Source organism: Mobula birostris, chromosome 9 (genome assembly GCF_030028105.1).
Source record: "Mobula birostris isolate sMobBir1 chromosome 9, sMobBir1.hap1, whole genome shotgun sequence".
NCBI classification, from domain to species: Eukaryota; Metazoa; Chordata; class Chondrichthyes; order Myliobatiformes; family Myliobatidae; genus Mobula; species Mobula birostris.
The window spans coordinates 76,813,962-76,834,941 of NC_092378.1; the positions used below are offsets into that span (position 1 = coordinate 76,813,962).

The 20,980-nt window shown below is 42.2% G+C and overlaps 1 protein-coding gene across 3 annotated transcripts in view; it reads left to right on the plus strand.

Moving 5' to 3' along the window:
• The window catches only part of LOC140202842 (arf-GAP with SH3 domain, ANK repeat and PH domain-containing protein 1-like), a 531,099-nt gene that overhangs the window by 363,521 nt on the left and 146,598 nt on the right, over positions 1-20,980 (plus strand). For all 3 annotated transcript variants that reach the window (XM_072268282.1, XM_072268281.1, XM_072268284.1), the window contains 2 exons: positions 2,647-2,695; positions 11,563-11,726. In XM_072268282.1, the coding sequence (XP_072124383.1) occupies positions 2,647-2,695; positions 11,563-11,726 (213 nt within the window). The remainder of the gene's footprint in view (positions 1-2,646; positions 2,696-11,562; positions 11,727-20,980) is intronic.

A 20,980-nucleotide genomic window follows, 5' to 3' on the forward strand; every position in this document is an offset into this window, starting at 1 on the left:
TGCCTAAAACCATTGCACGGTACTTAAGTAATTTTATGTATTGCACTGTACTTCCGAGAAAAGAAAATCATGACATTTGTGAGTAATGATAAACCTTATTCTAATATGGGTCTCGATTATGGACTGAGAGTTAGAAGGGGTCAGGGAGAGGGCAGTCATGGTTGGGAAAAGGAGGAGAGTGGAGGGAACATGAAGCACCAGAAAGTCATTCTATAATGATAACTAATTGTTTGGAATCAAATGACCTCGCCTGGTGTCTGAGGGCTGGGTCTGTCTGCACCTGCACCATCCCCCGCCCCTGACACTCCTTCTCTGCCATCTGTCCCATACCCCTCTTGTGGCACTCCATCCTTGCTATTCCGAACATCCTTTGCCTCTGCCAGACTTACAGGCTGGCTGTCCACTCCACGTTGACAAATACCGCACTAAGCAAATGTCTTGGCCACTCTAGCTATATATATGTGCCTGAGGTTTTTGCACAGTACTGTAGATTTTCAGAGATGGTGACACCCATGAACTTGAAACTACTCATCCTTTATGCTACTGATCCCTCAATGAGGATTGGTGTGTGTTCTTCTGACTTTCCTTTTCCTTTCCATTAGTTCCTTGGTGTTACTGACCTTCAGTGAAGGTGGTTGTTGTGACACCATTCAACTAGCTGATCTATCTCACTCTTCTACGTCGCCACGTCACCACCTGAGATTCTGCTGACAACAGTTGTGTCATTGGCAAATTTATAGATGGCACCTGAGCTGTGCCGAGCCGTAGTCATGAGTGTAGAGTAGAGCAGAGGGCTAAGCATGCATCCTTGAGATGTACCTGTGTTGATTGTCAGCAAGGAGGAGATATTATTTTCAGTCTGAACTAAGAATCAAACCCTCAAGTACAAACATTAAGTGCATTATCTTAGATCCATATCTTTTTCAGACAAGCTCCAATGAAAGCACCCACATGTCTTTTTTGAATAACAGATTCCAAAAAATTTTGTATGTTAATTTGAACTGATTTAACTTGTGTAAGGGATTGCTGATGGTATGTCTGTACCTAATAATTATGCACTGGGTCAGATCTAATTTTGAAGTTGACAAATCATACAATTTTAGATTATTTATGACACAAAAGGAGGCCCATCTGTCCTTGTCCATTTCTAGAAAGTTACCCAATGCCTTCACACCATTCAGCACCACGTCTGTAGCACTTATGGTCATAGTTCATCGTGTGCCCAGATATGTTTGAAATATGCTGATTTATGTCTCTACCATCTTTTAGGACAATGAATAATGTTACTTTTATACTTGTCTGAAATTTACCATTAAACTTGGTCTCTTGTTCTCACATTATTTGGATATAATTATTATTATTTGGATATCTTTAGTAAACTCCTTGCAATGTGATTTTTTTCTTATTTTTATCCTTTAGCTTAGCCCACAAGAATAAACATTCTATATAACATCTCTTCTCACGCCCATGATTGCTTCTGTAAACAATATTGCCACCACCAATCTTACCCTGCTTCCTTTTTAAATGCAATCATTATCTCTCTTGAAAATTCTGTAATCCAAAATATTAACCTGTTTTTACCCGTCTTCAGCTCAGCTGCCATATTCAGAGTTTTCCTTGCATTTGCTATGAAGCACAGCCATGGCTGCCTTCCAGTATTTCTTTCTTGTTTTATTAATTTCATTTCTAGCTTCGCTTCTCTCCCTTCTGAATCTGGGTTTAGCTTCCTCTTCTTTGCCATAGAACAGTGCAGTCACCTAGTTGAGGATTTCCTCCTCAATTACAGAACAAGTTATTATTGGCTTTCCACTTTGCCATTTTTGGAACGGCTCTTAAGATCCTTTCCAGACAATATTCCTTCCTTTAACTATCTGGCACTCCAAGATTACAGATCTCGGGCCAAGTGAATAGGCAAGTAAAATACAAGAGTTTAAAATAGTTTCCTGAATCTTTCACTTCGTAGCAGTTGAGTTGTGGGAAGGTGGATTTCATGATCCAAAACTTTAAAATTCTCAATACAATTGATTCCCCTCAAATAGTTTACCCTTTAATTATGTTATCTATTGCAGCAAACAACCTGGAATGAAAGATTACAGCTCACTGTTTAAGTTTTCATGTTGTAACCCAGTTGAAATGTTGAGGCTACGATTTTAGATATTTCAAAGATAAAACAATATGTAGTAGGAACTAATCTAAAAATAACTATTCATTTATGTAAAAATGCACACTTCAGTGGTAAAATTTAAGCTAAGTATCAACTTTGAGATCCAAGTTTTGTAACACCCAACTAGGAACTGATTTGAAGGAATGGAGGATGTACTTCCATGAATTAAACATGTATATCCATACTGATGTATACATGGCCAACATCTTGAATTTATTCCCAAGATAAAATGGAGAAATAATTGAGTCTGATAAGTCCCTTAATTATGCATTAATGTGGGAAGCTGCATTATTAAGTTCAATTTCTCTCTTGAGTAAGTGAACAAAATATGACATTCCTATCTTGACTGCGTTACATTTGAGGAATTAAGAAAACTTCTGCATCTGCTTTCTGAGTGCCTGGTAAATTGTTTATCAAATAATTATTTTTATCATTTTTATTAAGCTATTTTATTCATGCTGTATACTTCCCTCTCTTCATAGACAACAGAACCTATCATTTTCAAGCAGATGATGAGCTGGAATGTCAAGTGTAAGTTCCTCTAAGACAACAGTCTTAATATATATTACCACATGAAATAGATATAATTGTACAATATTGGACAGAGTAATTGAGAACTGTTTTAAACACGGTGGCATAAATCAATCGCAATTCAATGTAATCCTCTTCAGCCCAATCACCCGTTATTCTGGAGCACAGCTAATGAAGTTGTGCTATTCCATGGCACAAATACCTTGTTTGAGTGCTGAGAATCCTTTCCATTCACACTTCAGTTTAACCGTGCCTTTATGTAAAAATGCACATGCTGAGTGGTAAAAAATTCACTTTAAAAGCAGAGTTCCATGTAATTTCAAAATTCTGTTTTCAAAGAGAACATTTTAAAAAATTATCACTCTGAAGCAAGTATTGAACTTCAAATTATTGATTTATGGAGGAAGCAACATTGCTGTCCAAATCTTTTACCTGCAGCTCTAATATTCTGACCAGATCATTCAAAAGTTTTTAAACTATTAATTATTAGTAGTTTATATATGTAGTTTAACAATGTAATACTTTATTATTAAAAGCTTATAGCTGGGTGGTCAAGCACAGTTCCAATGCCATTTTCAAGTTTGCTGACAGCACTGTCATAGGCTGAATTTAAGGTGGTGATGAATCAGTATATAGGAGGGAAAATGAAAATCTTGCTGAGTGGTGTCATAACAACAATTTCTTATCCAATATCAGTAATGTAAAGGAGCTGGTTATTGACTTCAGGAGAAGGAAACCAAGGATTCATGAGCCAGTCCTCATCGGGGGATCAGAGGTGGAGAGGGTTGGCACCTTTAAATTCCTCCATGTTATTACTTTGGAGTACCTTCCCCATCATTGAGCACATCAACACTTTATCTTTGTCGCAGGAAAGCAGCATCCATCATCAGGGACCCCCACCACCCAGAACATGCTCTCTTCTCACTGCTGCCCATCAGGAAGAAGGTACTGGAGCCTCAGGACTCACACCACCAAGTTGAGGGACAGTTATTACCCCTCAGTCAAAGGGGATAACTTCACTTGGCCCATCATTGAAATGTTCTCACAACCTGTAGACTCACTTTCAAGGATTCTTCATTTCCTGTTCTTGATGTTTATTGCTTATTTATTATTTATTATTATTGTGACGCTCCGAGGTCGTAGACTACCTTGGTCTTAATGTTGCGACGCAGAAGGGCTCTTAGCCATTGTCCCGAATTGATGATGCCTTAGACTGTATTGCGGGTTTGACCTGATTCAGCTCTCTTGATCTCTGCAGTGGCTATTGGCAGGTCGTACTGGCCCTAGAAGCCCATGGCACAAATACCTTGTTTGAGTGCTGAGAACCCCAAGCCTGGCTTCACCATTGGTCACATGTGGCACTTCCGAGTAATGCTGTTTGGCCATTTGGCCTCGAGAGACTGATGGAGAGGGTGCTGGCTCACATTCTGCGGAGTTGCTGTGTCATCTATTTGGACGATCTGCTGCACGCCACTGTTTTTGATGATCCTCTGTGGAACCTGCAAGAGGTTTTTACTGCCATTTGCGAGGCAAACCTATGCCAGACGGAAGTTCCTGGGGCACGTGATGAGTGCGGAAGGAGTGGCGACAAACCTTGAGAAGGTGGCGGTGATCAAGGAATGGCTCACCCCCATCAACGTCTCTGAACTTTGCAGCTTCCTGGAGCTGGCATCATGCTACCACTGGTTTATTAAGGACTTTGCCACCATCGGCATTTCCCTGCACCAGCTCACCGAGAAGGGCTCTTTGCTCGTACTGACATCTGCGCTGCAACCATTGACCAGCTCCAAGCTGCACTCACGAGGCCTTGGTGCTGTCATACCCTGATCTAGCATGCCCCTTCATTGATGATGTAGGTGCCAGCAACAGGGGGCTCAGTACTTTGCTGTCAGAGGAGAGGACCAAGTAGAACGCACTGTGGTGTACTTTATCCGCACCCTGAGCTGCCCTGAACAGAACTATTGTGTCAACCATTGGGAGCACTTGGCCATGGTCCAGGCCTTCTGCTACTTCTGCCTCTACCTTTTCAGCGAACAGCACCTGCTTCGCATGGACCACGCATCACTGACCGGTCTAGAGCTTCTTCAATCCTGATGGGCAGCTGGTGAGGAGTCTGGACGCTCTCCGGGATGACGATTTCGAGATACAGCGCTGCGCCGGAAGGCACCAAAGTAATGCTGACTCCCTCTCTCGCCGTCCCTGCGAGGCTACCGATTGTAGCTGCTGGTAGACCTCCCCACCATTGACCACCAGCAGCTGGGCAGCAAGCAGGAGAGTGATCCTGTGCTAGCCTGGGTGAGGGGATGGCTGAGCATGGGACAGTCACTGAAATGGGTAGTGGTCTCTGCTCTGGATCTAGGGACCAATGGCCTATACTCTTAGTGGAGCACAATGGAGGTGCACAATGGTTGCTGTTCCTGTGGAGGTAATTTTCAGACTTTGACAGACATTTCCTGCAGCTGGTGATGCCCCACGGGCTCCATGCCACGGCCAGTGCACAGACTGGCCGGCTATTTGGGGCTTGCAAAGACATTGGGCAAGCTGCACAAACACTTCTGTTGGCCTGGGTGCAGGCAGGATGTGGAGCTGTTCGTGCGCTACTGCAATGGTTGCATGTCGCAGAAGCAGCTGGGCCATCAGTCTAGTGCGCCAATGCAGCATGTAGTGTTGCACACCTTGGGCCCTTTCCCCCACACCTACGCCGGGAACCGCTATGTACTCGTGACCACGGATTACTTAAACAAGTGGCCAGAGGTGTATGTGGTCCTGGACCAGAGCACTATCAACACCACTGAGAGAATCGTGGAGGAGTTCTTCTGCCACTTTGACAGCCCTGAGGAACTCCACAATGACCAGGGGTGGAACTTTGAGGCACAGGTGTTTGGCGAAGTCTGTAGGTAGCTGGGAATCACCAAACTGCAGACCACCCCGGTTCATCCCCTCAAGGTAATGGGCTGATGGAATGTTTTATCCGCACCCGGGCTATACAGCTTGCCATCCTTGTCAGCCAGCACCAGCGCGATTGGGATCACCACCTACCCCTAGTGTTGCAGGCATACCGGATAGCAGTTCAGGAGAGCACCAGGTGTATGCCAGCTGTGCTCGTGTTTGGGCAGGAGCTGCACACACCAGTGGATGTGTTTGCCCCCTGGCCCCACCCCCCACCCCTGAGCCAGAGATTTCTGGGGAGGCCAGGTTGGAGTACTGGCAGCACCTCAAGGGATGCCTGTGAATGTTCACAATGTGGCTCAGCAGAACCAAAGCGCAGGTAGTGGCCACCAAAGACAGGCATATAATGCCTACAGCCGCGGCAGAACTTTACTGTGGGGGACCGAGTCTTGAATCTACTGCCCCACCCAGAAGAAGGGACTATCCCCCAAGCTTGGAGGCCACTCGAAAGGGCCACTTGACTGCATTTCCAATGTGGTATACTGGATAGGGCTGCCTGAGCAACAGAAGGCAGTCGTGCTGCACCAGGGCCTCGGCCACCCCGACCCAGGGGGCTGAGGGAAGAAGGTGACACTCCAGGTGCCCTGCCTCTTGGCTCACCAAGCAGTGCCTCCCCTGGGGTTGCCAGAGATGTCTGTCCTCTCGGGTAGGGGGCACTGTGGCGCTCTGGGGGAGTGGTCGTAAGCTCGCCCCAACATTCCTAGCGGCCAGTGCTACTTATTGTTCTTGTTTGAAAACGCATTCGTGGTGGTGTGTGTGTTCGGTAGAATTATGGTGAGATGTTCAAGTTCATTTATTTTAGCTTGGGTTATACAATTGCTCACTTTTGTGTTTGTGTGTAACAGGGGTGTGTAATAATCACCTCCCCCGTCTCTATGTGACTGAGTTGGCTCTCACCAAGCAATTGTGCTCTGTCTGTTATTGTGCTTGTTACAATAAAAACGGCAGTTGAGTTAAACAAGCTTTTCTCATCTGTCGTCATCGATGAAATACCTACCACATTATTATTTATTTTTGTACTTGCACAGTTTTTTGTCTTTTATACACTGGTTGAACGCACAAGTTGGTGTGGTCGTTCACTGATTATATTATATTTATTATTTTGTTATGGATTTATTACATATACCCCAAGAAAATGAATCTCAGGGTTGTATATGATGACAAATATGTATTTAGATAATTAATTTATCTTGAACTTTGAACTTTATAGCTAATCATTGCTTCATTTGTTTATGGACAAATCTAATATATCTTTTAATGGTGATTAGATTATATAATGTTACATTATTATTTATTATACATTGTATAATGTAATGGTGATCATTATGTCGAATAGGTAGCTATGTATTGTGAATGCCAGTTTCTAAAATGTCTGAAAGCTAATTTACAATCAACAATTATTTCTATACTTTTAACAATCTTAAACAAAAACAACCTGATTGAAGTATTTTGCAAACATTTCTTATTACCCTAAGCGGAAGATATTGGGAAGAGTGATCAAATATTGGTCATAAGGACAATCTTTGTAGGGGCAGGAGGTGTTTGGGAAGTGGAAAGTATGCTTGCTACCCGTGGTGGAATGAAGTAAGTGGTAATGCAAAACAAACCAAAGTTCAAGAAGGGTGATGTGGGGAAAATTTGGAAATAACACGCTTGCAGGGCTAGAAGAGATCAGAGATGGAATTATGTAAGACCCCAACAGGTTAAAAAAAGAAGCTGTGAGAAGAAAACTTTAGATTTAATTTTTAACTTTCATCAAGCCAAGCAGAACTTACTGTGCTTGATTAGGTTCAGCCACTCGGCATTCAAGATGAGATAGTATATTGAATTAAACATTGGCTTTGTGGGAGAAGCCAGAGAGTAGTGGTACACGGTTGTCTCTCTGACTGGAGGCCTGTGACTAGTGGAATGCCACAGGGGTCGGTGCTGGGTCCGTTTTTGTTTGTTTTCTATATCAACGATGTGTATGATAATGTAGTTAACTGGATCAACAAACTTGCAGAAAGCACTAAGATTGGGGGACAGCTAAGAAGGCCATCGTGGCTTGCAGTGGAATCTGGACCAGCAGGAAAAATGGGCTGAAAAATGGCAGTAGGAATTTAATGTGGATAAGTGCAAGGCGTTGCAATTTGGTAAGGCCAACCAGAGCAGGTCTTACACATTGAATGATAGGGCACTGGGGAGTGCAGTAGAACAAAGGGATCTGGGAATATAGCTCCTTACTTCATTGAAAATGGTGGCACAGGTAGATAGAGTTATAAAGAAACTGGCCTTCATAAGTAAAAGTATTGAGTACAGGAGATGTAATGGTATGTTGAAGTTGTTTAAGACATTGTTGAGGCCTAATTTGAAGTATTGTGTGAAGTTCTGGTCACCTACCTACAGGAAAGATGTCAATAAGTTTGAAAGAGTGCAGATAAATTTTCAAGGATGTTGCTGGATCTGGAGAACCTGAGTTATAATGAAAGATTGAATAGGTTAGGACTTTATTCCTTGGAATGCAGAAGATTGAGAGGAGACTTAATAGAGGTATACAAAATTATGAGGGGTATAGATAGGGTAAATGCAAGCAGGCTTTTTCTGCTGAGATTGGGTGGGGCTAGAAGTCATGGGTTAAGGGTGAAAGGTGAAAAGTCTAGGGGGAACATAAGGAAAAATTTCTTCACTCAGAGGGTGATGAGAGTGTAGAATACGCTGCTAGCCAAGTGGTGCATGCGAGCTCAATTTCAACATTTTAGAGAAGTACATGGATATTAGGAATATGGAACGCTATGGTCGCAGTGCAGGTTGATGGGAGTAGGCAGTTTAAATAGTTTGGCATGGACTAGATGTGCTGAGAGGCTGTTTCTGTGCTGTACTTTTCTATGACTCTTTGACTTTAGTATACTGGCAGCAAAGGTTTGAGGTTATGTTTTTGTAAGGTTGACTGAAAGACCACTGGTAGTCAAATCTGAAGAAAACAAAAGATTGGATACATATTGTATTGACCAATTAATAAAAGTAAGCTCACAGGGGAGAAGTTGTAGAATTGTAAGTATTCAATCTTAGTGCTGTAGGTATATGGGTCTGAATCTCTTCTTGTGGTTGAAAAGTATACTGAAGTTACAGCAGTCAAGATTAGTTTTGAGGAAAGTGGCTGAGAAGAGAAATGGATTATGGAATTATATGGATGAGTATGATCTGTCATCCTTTTGTTCAACTGAAGTATATTTACTTGATTGAGGTAAGCTGTCTAATAGCAAAGAAAGTTCATGAGAGAATTTTAATATTTGTATATAGAGAGTGACCCTGTATCTGTAATCGTGTTTCCAAAAGGAAGTAGGGAACATAGAATATTACAGCACAGCCCATTGGCCAACAATGCTGAGCTAATCTTTTAACCTACGTCAAGATGGAGCATATAGGTCTGTATTCACTGGAATTTAGAAGAATGCATGGGGATCTCATTGAAACCTAGTGAATGTTGAAAGGACTAGATAAAGTGGATGTGAAGAGGATGTTTCCTATGGTGGAGGTATCCAGAACTAGAGGGCACAGCCTCAAAATTGAGGAGCAACCTTTAGAACAGAAGTAAGGAGGCATTTTTTTTTAGCCAAAGAGCAGTAAACCTGTGGAATGCTCTGCCACAGATTGCAGTGGAGGCCATGTCCATGCATATATTTAAGGCGGAAGTTGATCGCTTCTGGATTGGTCAGGGTATTAAAGGTTATGGCGAGAAGGCAGATGTATGGCATTGAGTGGGATCCAGGATCAGCCGTGCTGAAATGACGAAACAGAGTCAATGGGCTGAATGGCCTAATTCTGCTCCCATGTCTTATGGCCTTAAGATCAATCTAACCATTCCCTCCTATGTAGCTTTCCATTTTTCTATCATCTGTATACCTATCTAAGAGACTCTTAAATGTTCTTAATGTATCTACACTTTAGTTCTTGCATTCCACACACTCACCATTCTATGTTTTTCAAAAAACTTACCTCTGACATATCCCTGCCTCCCCCCCCCCCACCCCATATTTTCCTCTAACCACCTCAAAATTTAATATAATTACACGGTAGGCTTATATAAAAAGTCAGAAGGTGTGGGATCCAAGGAAGTTTGGCCAGGTGGATTCAGAGTTAGCTTGCCTGCAGAAGGCAAAGGGTCGTGGTGGAGGGAGTACATTCGGATTGGAGGGCTGTGACTAGTGGTGTCCCACAAGGATCGGTTCTGGGACCTCTACTTTTTGTGATTTTTATTAACGACCTGGATGTTGGGGTAGAAGGGTGGGTTGGGAAGTTTGCAGACGACACAAAGGTTGGTGGTGGTATAGATAGTGTAGAGGATTGTCGAAGGTTGCAGAGAGACATTGATAGGTTGCAGAAGTGATCTGGGGGTACATGTCCACAGATCCCTGAAAGTTGCCTCACAGGTAGATAGGGTAGTTAAGAAAGCTTATGAGGTGTTAGCTTTCATAAATCGAGGGATAGAGTTTAAGGTAATGATGCAGCTCTATAAAACTCTGGTGAGGCCACACTTGGAGTACTGTGTCCAGTTCTGGTCACCTCACTATAGGAAGGATGTGGAAGCATTGGAAAGGGTACAGAGGAGATTTGCCAGGATGCTGCCTGGTTTAGAGAGTATGGATTATGATCAGAGATTAAGGGAGGCTTTATTCTTTGGAGAGAAGGAGGATGAGAGGAGACATGATAGAGGTATACAAGATATTAAGAGGAATGGATAGAGTGGATAGCCAGCGCCTCTTTCCCAGGGCACCACTGCTCAGTACAAGAGGATATGGCTTTAAGGTAGGGGGTGGGAAGTTCAAGGGGGATATTAGAGGAAGATTTTTTCCTCAGAGAGTGGTTGGTGCATGGAATGCACTGCCTGAGTCAGTGGTGGAGGCAGGTACACTAGTGAAATTTAAGAGACTACTAGACAGGTATATAGAGGAATCTAAGGTGGGGGGTTATATGGGAGGCAGGGTTTGAGGGCTAGCACAGCAATGTGGGCCGAAGGGTCTGTACTGTGCTGTACTATTCTATGTTCTATGTTCTGTATATGTCTATTAAATAGTTAAGTTAAAATAAGTAGTGCAAAAAAAAGAAAGAAAAAAAGTAGTGAGGTAGTGCTCATGGGTTCGATGTCCATTTAGAAATCGGATGGCAGAGGGGAAGAAGCTGTTCCTGAATCACTGAGGTGTGCCTTCAGGCTTCTGTACCTCCTTCCCGATTGTACAGTATTAAGAGGGCATGTCCTGGATCATGGGGATCCTTAATGATGGAGACTGTCTTCCTAAGCCACCACTCATAGAAAATGTCTTGGATACTGTGGAGGCTAGTACCCATGAAGGAGCTGATTAACCTTACAAGTTTCTGCAACTTATTCTGATCTTGTGCAGTAGCCCTCCCCCCCCCCCACCCCACCCCTTGCCAGATGGTGATGTAGCCAGTTCAAATGCTCTCTATGGTATATTTGTATAAGGTTTTGAGTGTTTTCAGTGACAAACCAAATCTCCTCAAACTCTTAATGAAATATAGCCGCTGTCTTGTCGCCTTCATAGTTGCATCGATATGTTGGGATCAGGTTAGATCCTCAGAGATATTGACACCCCGGAACTTGAATTTGTTCACTCTCCCCACTTCTGATCTCTCTGTGAGATTGATTTGTGTTCGCTTGTCTTGCCCTTCCAGAAGTCCACAATCAGCTCTTTGGTCTTGCTGATGCTGAATGCAAGGTTGTCGCTGTGACACCGGTCAACTAACTGTGATATATCACTGCTGTATGCCCTTTCGTCACCGTATGAAATTCTGTAAACAGTTTAGTACTGATATTTTCACTAAGATAATTCAAGATACTCAATTTTATAAAATGTATTTTTGATATGCTAATGTATTTGAGGTGATAGTAATTCTGATATTTTTAATTTGTTTCCACACAGATGGATATCAGTATTAACTAACAGCAAAGAGGAAGCATTAAATATGGCATTCAGAGGAGAGCAGACCAGTGGAGAGAATAGCATAGAGGATCTAACCAAAGCCATCATTGAAGATGTGCAACGGATGCCTGGCAATGATATCTGTTGTGATTGTGGAGCACCAGGTCTTTATTCTTTTCATAATAGGATTTTAAAATGTTGTTTTAATTATGTGTTCTTAGAATTGTTCTGCAGCTTTCTGACCAAATGTTGAAGTGTCTTACCGGGTACAAATTGAATCAAGTTGTTTGATTTCATCTAGAATTAAATCCATGGTAGTTAATGTTGGTTTGCAATAATGGCCTGTTAACAATTTGTTATTAACGGATTCCACCATTTTCTTAAAAATTAATGTGAGGATAACTTGCCTAGATTTCTCTATTTTCTCTTTTCTCTCTCTCCTCCCCCGCCGCTACCTTCAAATATTGGTGTTACATTTGCTGCAGGTGGCTTGTTTTGAATTCAGAAGTTCGAAAAAGGCACTGTTCTGGATGGGGATGCATTTCAGGAACAGAATTACTTGGACATTTTGATACAGGACAGACCTTGTTTTATATACAAGATGCAGAGGAGGTTCATCAGGTTGATTCCAGAGATGAGGGTTAGATTATGAGGTGAAATTGAGTTGCCTGGGAATTCAGAAGGATGAGAGGAACTCTTATAGAAACATACAAAAATTTTTAGATTAGATTATGAGGACACTCAGTCCTCGTTTATTGTCATTTAGAAATGCATGCATACATTAAGAAATGATACAATGTTCCTCCAGAGTGATATCACAAAAAAAACAGGACAAACCAAAGACTAACACTGACAAGACCACATAATTATAACATATAGTTACAGCCATGTAAAGCAATACCATAATTTGATAAAGAGCAGACCATGGGAATAGTTAAAAAAAAGTCTCAAGGTTCCGATCGACTCCTGATAGTCCTGATGGTCCCAATAACAGGCAGCAGAAGGGAGAAGCTCTCTCTGCCATAAACCTCCAGGCACCGGCAACTGTTGATGCATTGGAAGCACCTGACCACAGCCGACTCTGAGCCCGCCCAAAAACTTCGAGCCTCTGACCAGCCCTTCGACACCGAGCACCATCTCTGCCGAGCGCTTCGACTCCGTCCCGAGTGCTGAGCAACAAGCAAGGCCGAGGACTCGGGGCCTTCCCCTCCGGAGATTCTGGATCACACAGTAACAGCGGCAGCGAAAAAGGCATTTCAGAAGTTTCTCCAGATGTTCCTCTGTTCTCTCACGTCTGTCTCCATCAAATCAGGATTGTGCACGGCACCCTACTTGACAGATTACAGATATCATTGACCGGAGTGGCCGCACAAGCTGTGTCACGCCGCCATCTTCTTCTCTTCCACTTTGAAATTATGAAAGGGATCGATAAGATAGATGCAGGAAAGTTGTTTCCACTGGTAGGTTAGACTAGAATTAGGGGACATAGCCTCAAGATTTGGGGCAGTAAATTTAGGACGGAGTAGAGGAAGAACTGCTTTTCCCAAAGAGTGGTGAATCTTTGGAATTCTCTGCCCCATGAACCAGTGGAGGCTACCTCAGTAAATATACTTAAAACAGGTTTGGATAGATTTTTGCATAGTAGGGGAATTAATGGTTATGGGGAAAAGGCGGGTAGGTGGAGATGAGTCCACGGCCAGATCAGCCATGATCTTATTGAATGGCGGAGCAGGCTTGTTGGGCCAGACGGCCAACTCCTGCTCCTATTTCTTATGTTCTTATATACAGTAGATTCTAGTTAATTGGGGCAGCTGCTTCTTTGGGACAAATCTTGGAAAACAAAAACTAATCAAAAAGATATCCATGATTCCCTTTGTTTATTTTTTTGTATGGGACCTCTGCCACTTAATTAGGCCTGGAGACTGTTGCCAAAAAGTTTCTAACTCATGTAAGTTCCATGTACTTGTGTGGCTATTAGACACTGCACTGTGCTTAGAGTGAATGGCTTTTAAATAGAATTAGAATTAGAGTTTTATTTCTTACATCTACCTCACAATATGAGGGAATAACAATCTTTATGCTGCATCTCTGTTGCAATGTACAGACAATGAGGAAAGGAGCTGTGGGAGAAATATTGCCCAGGCACTAAGATTATATACATAATTGTTTTGTATTCATGTATGTACAGTCAGATATTCAATCAGATCAATATGTATTGCTAAATCTGGTGGCCTGGTGAAAGAAGATGTCCCATAGCCTATTGGTCCTGGCCTTTATGCCAGATGGAAGCAGCTGAAACAGTTTTTGGTTGGGGTGGCTGGAGTCCCTGATAATCCTCCAGGCCCTTTTTACACAGCTGCTGTTATAATATAGATCGTCAATTGCAAGTGTTTGTGTTCAAAAGCAGTAATTTTTGTCACTGATAGTTGGCAAGAAATAAGCAGTAAAACAATTCAGAACTGTTTTGCTCACAATGGTTTAAAGCATTCAGGGTTGGAGATGCAAGAAATGGCAGAGAGTGAATATGAAATGATTTCACTACTTCAACAAGTTAGGAAGTACGAAGAATTTAAAAGTTTTGACTATTACAATGAAAATGAAGATTTGGAGAATTCACTTGTTGAATGCATTATATGAAGGCATTCCATTATCTGCACTAGGTCTCTGTGCTGATATGTTCACAGTCAATCAAAAGACTTGCACTGTGGATGAATTCCTCCCTCGATAACTATTAGGAATTACAGTTTTATAGTGCTGTAGTAGTATTGTTAATGTTCTGGTTTGTTCTGTTTTCATTTAAATACACAATTTGTTATTCTGTTAAACTGTAGTGTGACTTTTTTATGCCTTTTTAACATTTCCATGAAACTTTGGCTAACTGGGGCAGCCTCTTTATTGAGCCAAAATGCACTGGTCCCTATGTGTCCCAATTAACTAGAATCTACTCTATTTAGTTAAGCTCGATGTATGATTATAGATTAAATCACCACACAAGTTTAAAGGTCATCTTGGCATTACCGAATATTCACCTACTTGCTCTTATAAGACCATAAGACCTAGTAGAATTAGGGTAATTGACCCATCAAGTCTGCTCAGCCATTCGGTCAGGGCTGAATTATTTTCCCCCTCAAACCTTTTCTTCAGCCTTCTCCCTGTAACCTTTGACCTTCCTAATCAACCTATCAACTTCTGCTATAAATATATCCAAGGATGTCCTCCACACTGTGTATGGAATTCCACAAATTCACCACCTTCTGGCTAAAGAAGTTCTCCTTCATCTCTATTCTAATATTCTGAGGCTGTGCCCTCTGGTCCAAGACTTTCCCATTATAGGATACATCCTCTCCACATTGACATCTATCTAGACCATTCATTCATGAAATTTCATTTCCCTCCTTTACACTGTGTACAGGAAATGACATTAAACAATCTTGAATCTTGAAATATGTCAGCGATAGTAAATCGGGTTCTGTTATACCACTGTTCATTCTTGGGTAACAGATCTGATCTTTCTTATGTAGCTGCTGTGCCCAACGAAGTGTCAAAAGCAGCTACATATACAGATCTATAAAAAACTTACTTCAGTTTAGTTTTGTTAAATTAACCTTCTGCCACCTGCAGGTAATACTTGTGATATGCAATCTTATTGTAAATTTTATTTTTGAGTTTCACAATTGCCTGTTCATGTGTGTCATACAATTGCTACAGTATTTTGCATATAATATTGGTTAATGATATATGTAGTTCAGATTTAATATACTTAACATTCATGTTGTGGAGACAGTTTCAAAGTAATTGCTGAAGTTTGATTTTTACCACTGATTTCTTTGCCTTTCACAGAGTTCCTGAAGGGCATTGTTTACACCATAAATGTTCCCCACTCTGGCCTGTTACCTCTTCTCCTCACCTAGCTATCACCTCACACAGGTGCCCATCTTTCCTTTCTTTTCTCTGATGATCCACTCTCCTCTCCTATCAGAGTCCTTCTTCTCCAGCCCTTTTCCACTTATTACCTCTTAGCTTCTTACTTCATTCCTCGCCCACCCAGCTTCACCAGTCTCCTAGCTTGTCCTCCTTTCCCATCTTCTTATTCTGCTATCTTCCCTCTTCCTTTCCAGTGCTGATGAAGGGTCTCTGCCCAAAACGTTGACTAGTTAATCATTTCCATAGATGCTGTCTAACCTGCTGAGTTACTCCAGCACTTTGAGTGTGTTACACAAGTATGCCTATTTAGCTCAATGTTCATGTTCTGGAATCACATTAAAAGATCTTTCTAAGTGATTTTAGTAGATTGTTTTCCCATGCTGGAAATGTGCTGGCTCCATCCTAGCGTTGGTCAGAAGAATGCTGGTAAATTGAATGGAATAATACAGATCTTGTGGATAAAGCATCCAGTTTCAGACTTAAGCATTGTATTTCCTTGAATGTCACTTGAGTGCCATCCATGCCTTGAGGGATTGATCAGGCCCATAACTGTAAAAATAGTGCAGTTGTGGCCTGTAGGGTAAGATGAAGTTACAACAACAACCTTGCACTCAGCATCAGTAAGATTAAGAAATTGATTGTGGACTTCAGGAAGGAGAAGTCAGGAGATCACATACCAGTCGTCATCAAGGGTTCAACGGTGGAAAAGGTGCGCAGCTTCAAGTTCTTTGGTGTCAACATCTCTGAAAATCTATCCTGACACAACAAATTGAAGCACGCCAGCAGCTATATACTACTGATGTATTATGGAGAGCATTCTGACTGGTTGCTTAGCAGTCTGGTTTGGAAGCACCAGCGCACAGGAATGGAAAATGCTGTAGAGGGTTGCAAATTCATCCAGCTCCATTCTGGACACTAGCCTCATCACCTTCGAGAATTTCTTCAATAGGCAATGCCTCAAAAAAGGCAGTATCCATCATTATAGACCCCCACCATTCAGGACCTGCCCACTTCTTATTGCTACAATCAGGGGGAGGTACGGGAGCCTGAAGACACACACTCAACAGTTTACGAAAAGCTTCTTCCCCTCTGCCATCATATTTTTGAATAGAATATGAACCCATGAATGCTACCTTACATTTTGCTCTTTTTTGCACTACTATTTCTGTTCCGTATTTCTTATTGTAACTTGTAGCATTTTCTTATGTATTACACAATACTAGTCCTACAAAACAACAAATTTCCCAGACATACGTCTCTGATTATAAAGCTGATTCTGATTCTGACATGGAGACATATAAATTTGCTTCTGTAAACAAAACATGTTCACTACCTTCTCCATATGGCAAAAAAGGAGAATAATTTAGTGTGTTTTATTAATGGTGGCATCAACTGTGTTCAAATGAATGCTGATACTAGCAGAATCTAATGCATGATCTATGATGAGGAAAATTTAAGAGCAGAAATGTACAAAACGTGTATGGCATTAAATTTGAGACACTCGTCACCTTTAAAACAATGTTACATTTAAGTTCAAGTTTAATTATCATTCAACCTTACAGGAATACCTATGAATACAGCCTAACAAAGCAGTGTTACTCCGGGACAGGATGCAAAACATAGCGCCAGCAGTCATACACAGCACAAGGCACATATAACAATGTAGGACAGCAGTAAAATGTAGTCCCAAAAAATATATATATATATATTCCAAGTCCCTGAGTCCATGAATGTTGTAGCAGTGTGCAGTCGAATAGAATGCATCTTGTCTTCTGCAGGGCAGCAATGACTCTGGCATGTACGCACAGCACACTGACTCCAACGCCTCTCTCCCAGGCGGCTGCAAACAGGCGACATGCAGCTTGAGGCCTCGTCCTCAGTTTGAGCAAGGCCACACAGCTCCCCTGCCGTTCGCTGATAAACCAGTGAATCAGACTTGCAGCATTCCACATTAACAATTCCAACAGGATCTTGCATTCGCAAGAAAAGTGACAAAGATGACCACTTGTTAGACTGCACACCGCTTTCATGCACACATTCCAATGCCTGTCTGTTGCAAGCAGCAGCATGATCCGCACCAAGTAAAACCAAAGGAGAGGGCATACAAGGAAGCAAAAATTAGTGGGAAGACAGAGGATTGGGAAGTTTTTAAAAGCTTACAAAAGGAAACTAAGAAGGTTATTAAGAAGGAAAAGATGAACTATGAAAGGAAGCTAGCAAATAATATCAAAAAGAGGATACTAAAAGTTTGTTCAAGTATATAAAGAGTAAAAGACAGGTGAGAGTAGATATAGGACCGATAGAAAATGATGCTGGAGAAATTGTAATGGGAGGTAAGGAGATGATGGAGGAACTGAACGAGTATTTTGCATTAGTCTTCACTGAGGAAGACATCAGCAGTATACCGGATGCTCAAAGGTGTCAGGGAAGAGAAGTGGGCGCAGTCACATTTATGACAGAGAAAATATTCAGGAAGCTGAATAGTCTAAGAGTAGATAACTCTCCTGGACCAGATGGAATGCACCCCCGTGTTCTAAAGGAAGTACCTGTGGAGATTGCGGAGGCATTAGCAATGATCTTTCAAAAGTCAACAGACTCTGGCATGGTTCCAGAGGACTGGAAGATTGCAAATGTCACTCCGCTATTTAAGAAGGGGGCAAAGAAGCAAAAAAGAAATTATAGGCCTGTTAGCTTGACATCGGTGGTTGGGAAATTGTTGGAGTCAATTGTCAAGGATGAGGTTAAGGAGTACCTGGAGGCATATGACAAGATAGGCAGAACTCAGCACGGTTTCCTTAAAAGAAAATCCTGCCTGACAAACCTATTACAATTTTTTGGGGAAATTACAAGTAGGCTAGACAAGGGAGAGGCAGTGGATGTTGTATATTTGGATTTTCAGAAGGCCTTTGACAAGGTGCCGCACATGAGGCTGCTAAACAAGGTAAAAGCCCATGGAATTACGGGAAAGTTACATACATGGATAGAGCGTTGGCTGATTGGCAGGAAACAGAGAGTGGAAATAAAGGGATCCCATTCTGGTTGGCTGCCGGTTACCAGTAGTGTTCCACAGGGGTCCGTGTTGGGGCCACTTCTTTTTATGTTGTACATCAATGCTTTGGATTATGGAATAGATGGCTTTGTGGCTAAGTTTGCTGACGATACGAAGATAGGTGGAGGGGCCGGTGGTGCTGAGGAAACGGAGAGTCTGCAGAGAGACTTGGGTAGATTGGGAGAATGGGCAAAGAAGTGGCAAATGAAATACAATGTTGGAAAGTGTATGGTCATGCACTTTGGCAGAAGAAATAAATGGGCAGACTATTATTTAATTGGAGAGAGAATTCAAAGTTGTGAGATGCAACGGGACTTGGGAGTCCTCGTACAGGATACCCTTAAAGTTAACCTCCAGGTTGAGTCGGTGGTGAAGAAGGCGAATGCAATGTTGGCATTCATTTCTAGAGGAATAGCATATAGGAGCAGGGATGTGACGTTGAGGCTCTATAAGGCACTGGTGAGACCTCAGTCGGAGTACTGTGTGCAGTTTTGGGCTTCTTATTTAAGGAAGGATGTGCTGACGTTGGAGAGGGTTCAGAGAAGATTCACTAGAATGATTCCGGAAATGAGAGAGTTAATAGACAATAGACAATAGGTGCAGGAATAGGCCATTCAGCCCTTCGAGCCAGCACCGCCATTCACTGTGATCATGGCTGATCATCCACAATCAGTACCCCGTTCCTGCCTTCTCCCCATATCCTTTGAATCCGCTGTCTTTAAGAGCTCTATCTAACTCTTTCTTGAAGAATCCAGAGAATTGGCCTCCACTGCCTTCTGAGGCAGAGCATTCCACAGAACCACAACCCTCTGTGTGAGAAAGATTTTCCTCAACTCTGTTCTAAATGGTCTACCCCTTATTCTTAAACTGTGGCCTCTGGTTCTGGACTCATCCATCAGCGGGATCATGCTTCCTGCCTCCAGCGTGTCCAATCCCTTAATAATCTTATATGTTTCAATCAGATCCCCGCTCATCCTTCTAAATTCCAGTGTATACAAGCCCAGTCGCTCCAATCTTTCAACATATGACAGTCCCACCATCCCGGGAATTAACCTCATGAACCTACACTGCACTCCCTCAATATCTAGAATGTCCTTCCTCAAATTTGGAGACCAAAACTGTACAGAATACTCCAGATGTAGTCTCATCAGGGCCCTGTACAACTGCAGAAGAATCTCTTTGTTCCTATACTCAACTCCCCTTGTTATGAAGGCCAACATGCCATTAGCTTTCTTCACTGCCTGCTGTACCTGCATGCTTACTTTCAGTGACTGATGAACAAGGACACCTAGATCTCATTGTACTTCCCCTTTTCCTAACTTGACACCATTTAGCTAATAATCTGCCTTCCTGTTCTCACCACCAAAGTGGATAACCTCACATTTATCCACATTAAACTGCATCTGCCCATTCACCCAACCTGTCCAAGTCACCCTGCATTCTCATAACATCCTTTTCACATTTCACACTGCCACCCAGCTTTGTGTCACCTGCAAATTTGCTAATGTTACTTTTAATCCCTTCATCTAAATCATTAATGTATATTGTAAACAGCTGCGGTCCCAGCACCGAGCCTTGTGGTACCCCTCTAGTCACTGCCTGCCATTCTGAAAGGGATCTGTTAATCCCTACTTTTGTTTCCTGTCTGCCAACCAATTTTCTATCCATGTCAGTACCCTACCCCCAATATCATTTGCTCTAATTATGCCCGCTAACCTCCTATGTGGGACCTTATCAAAGGCTTTCTGAAAGTCCAGGTACACTACATCCACTGGCTTTCCCATGTCCACTTTCATAGTTACATTCTCAAAAAATTCCAGAAGGTTAGTCAAGCATGATTTCCCCTTCGTAAATCCATGCTGACTCAGACCTATCCTGCTACTGCTATCCAAATATGCCGCTATTTCATCTTTTATAGTTGATTCCAGCATCTTCCCCACCCCTGATGTCAGATTAACTGGTCTATAATTGCCTGTTTTCTGTTTCCCTCCTTTCTTAAAAAATGGGATAACATTAGCTACCCTCTAATCCGCAGGAACTGATCCTGAATCTTTAGAACATTGGAAAATGATTACCAATGCATCCATGATTTCTAGAGCTACCTCCTTAAGTGCCCTGGGATGCAGACCATCAGGCCCTGGGGATTTATCAGCCTCCAGTCCCATCAGTTTACCCAACACTATTTTCTGCCTGATGTGAATTTCCTTCAGTTCCTCTGTCACCCTAGGTCCTCTGGCCACTATTACATCTGGGAGATTGTTTGTGTCTTCCCTAGTGAAGACAGATCCAAAGTACCTGTTCAGCTTGTCTGCTATTTCCTTGTTCCCCACAATAATTTCACCAGTTTCTGTCTTCAAGGACCCAACTTTGGTCTTAACTAATTTTTTCTGCTTCACATACCTAAAGAAGCTTTTACTATCCTCCTTTATATTCTTGGCTAGCTTA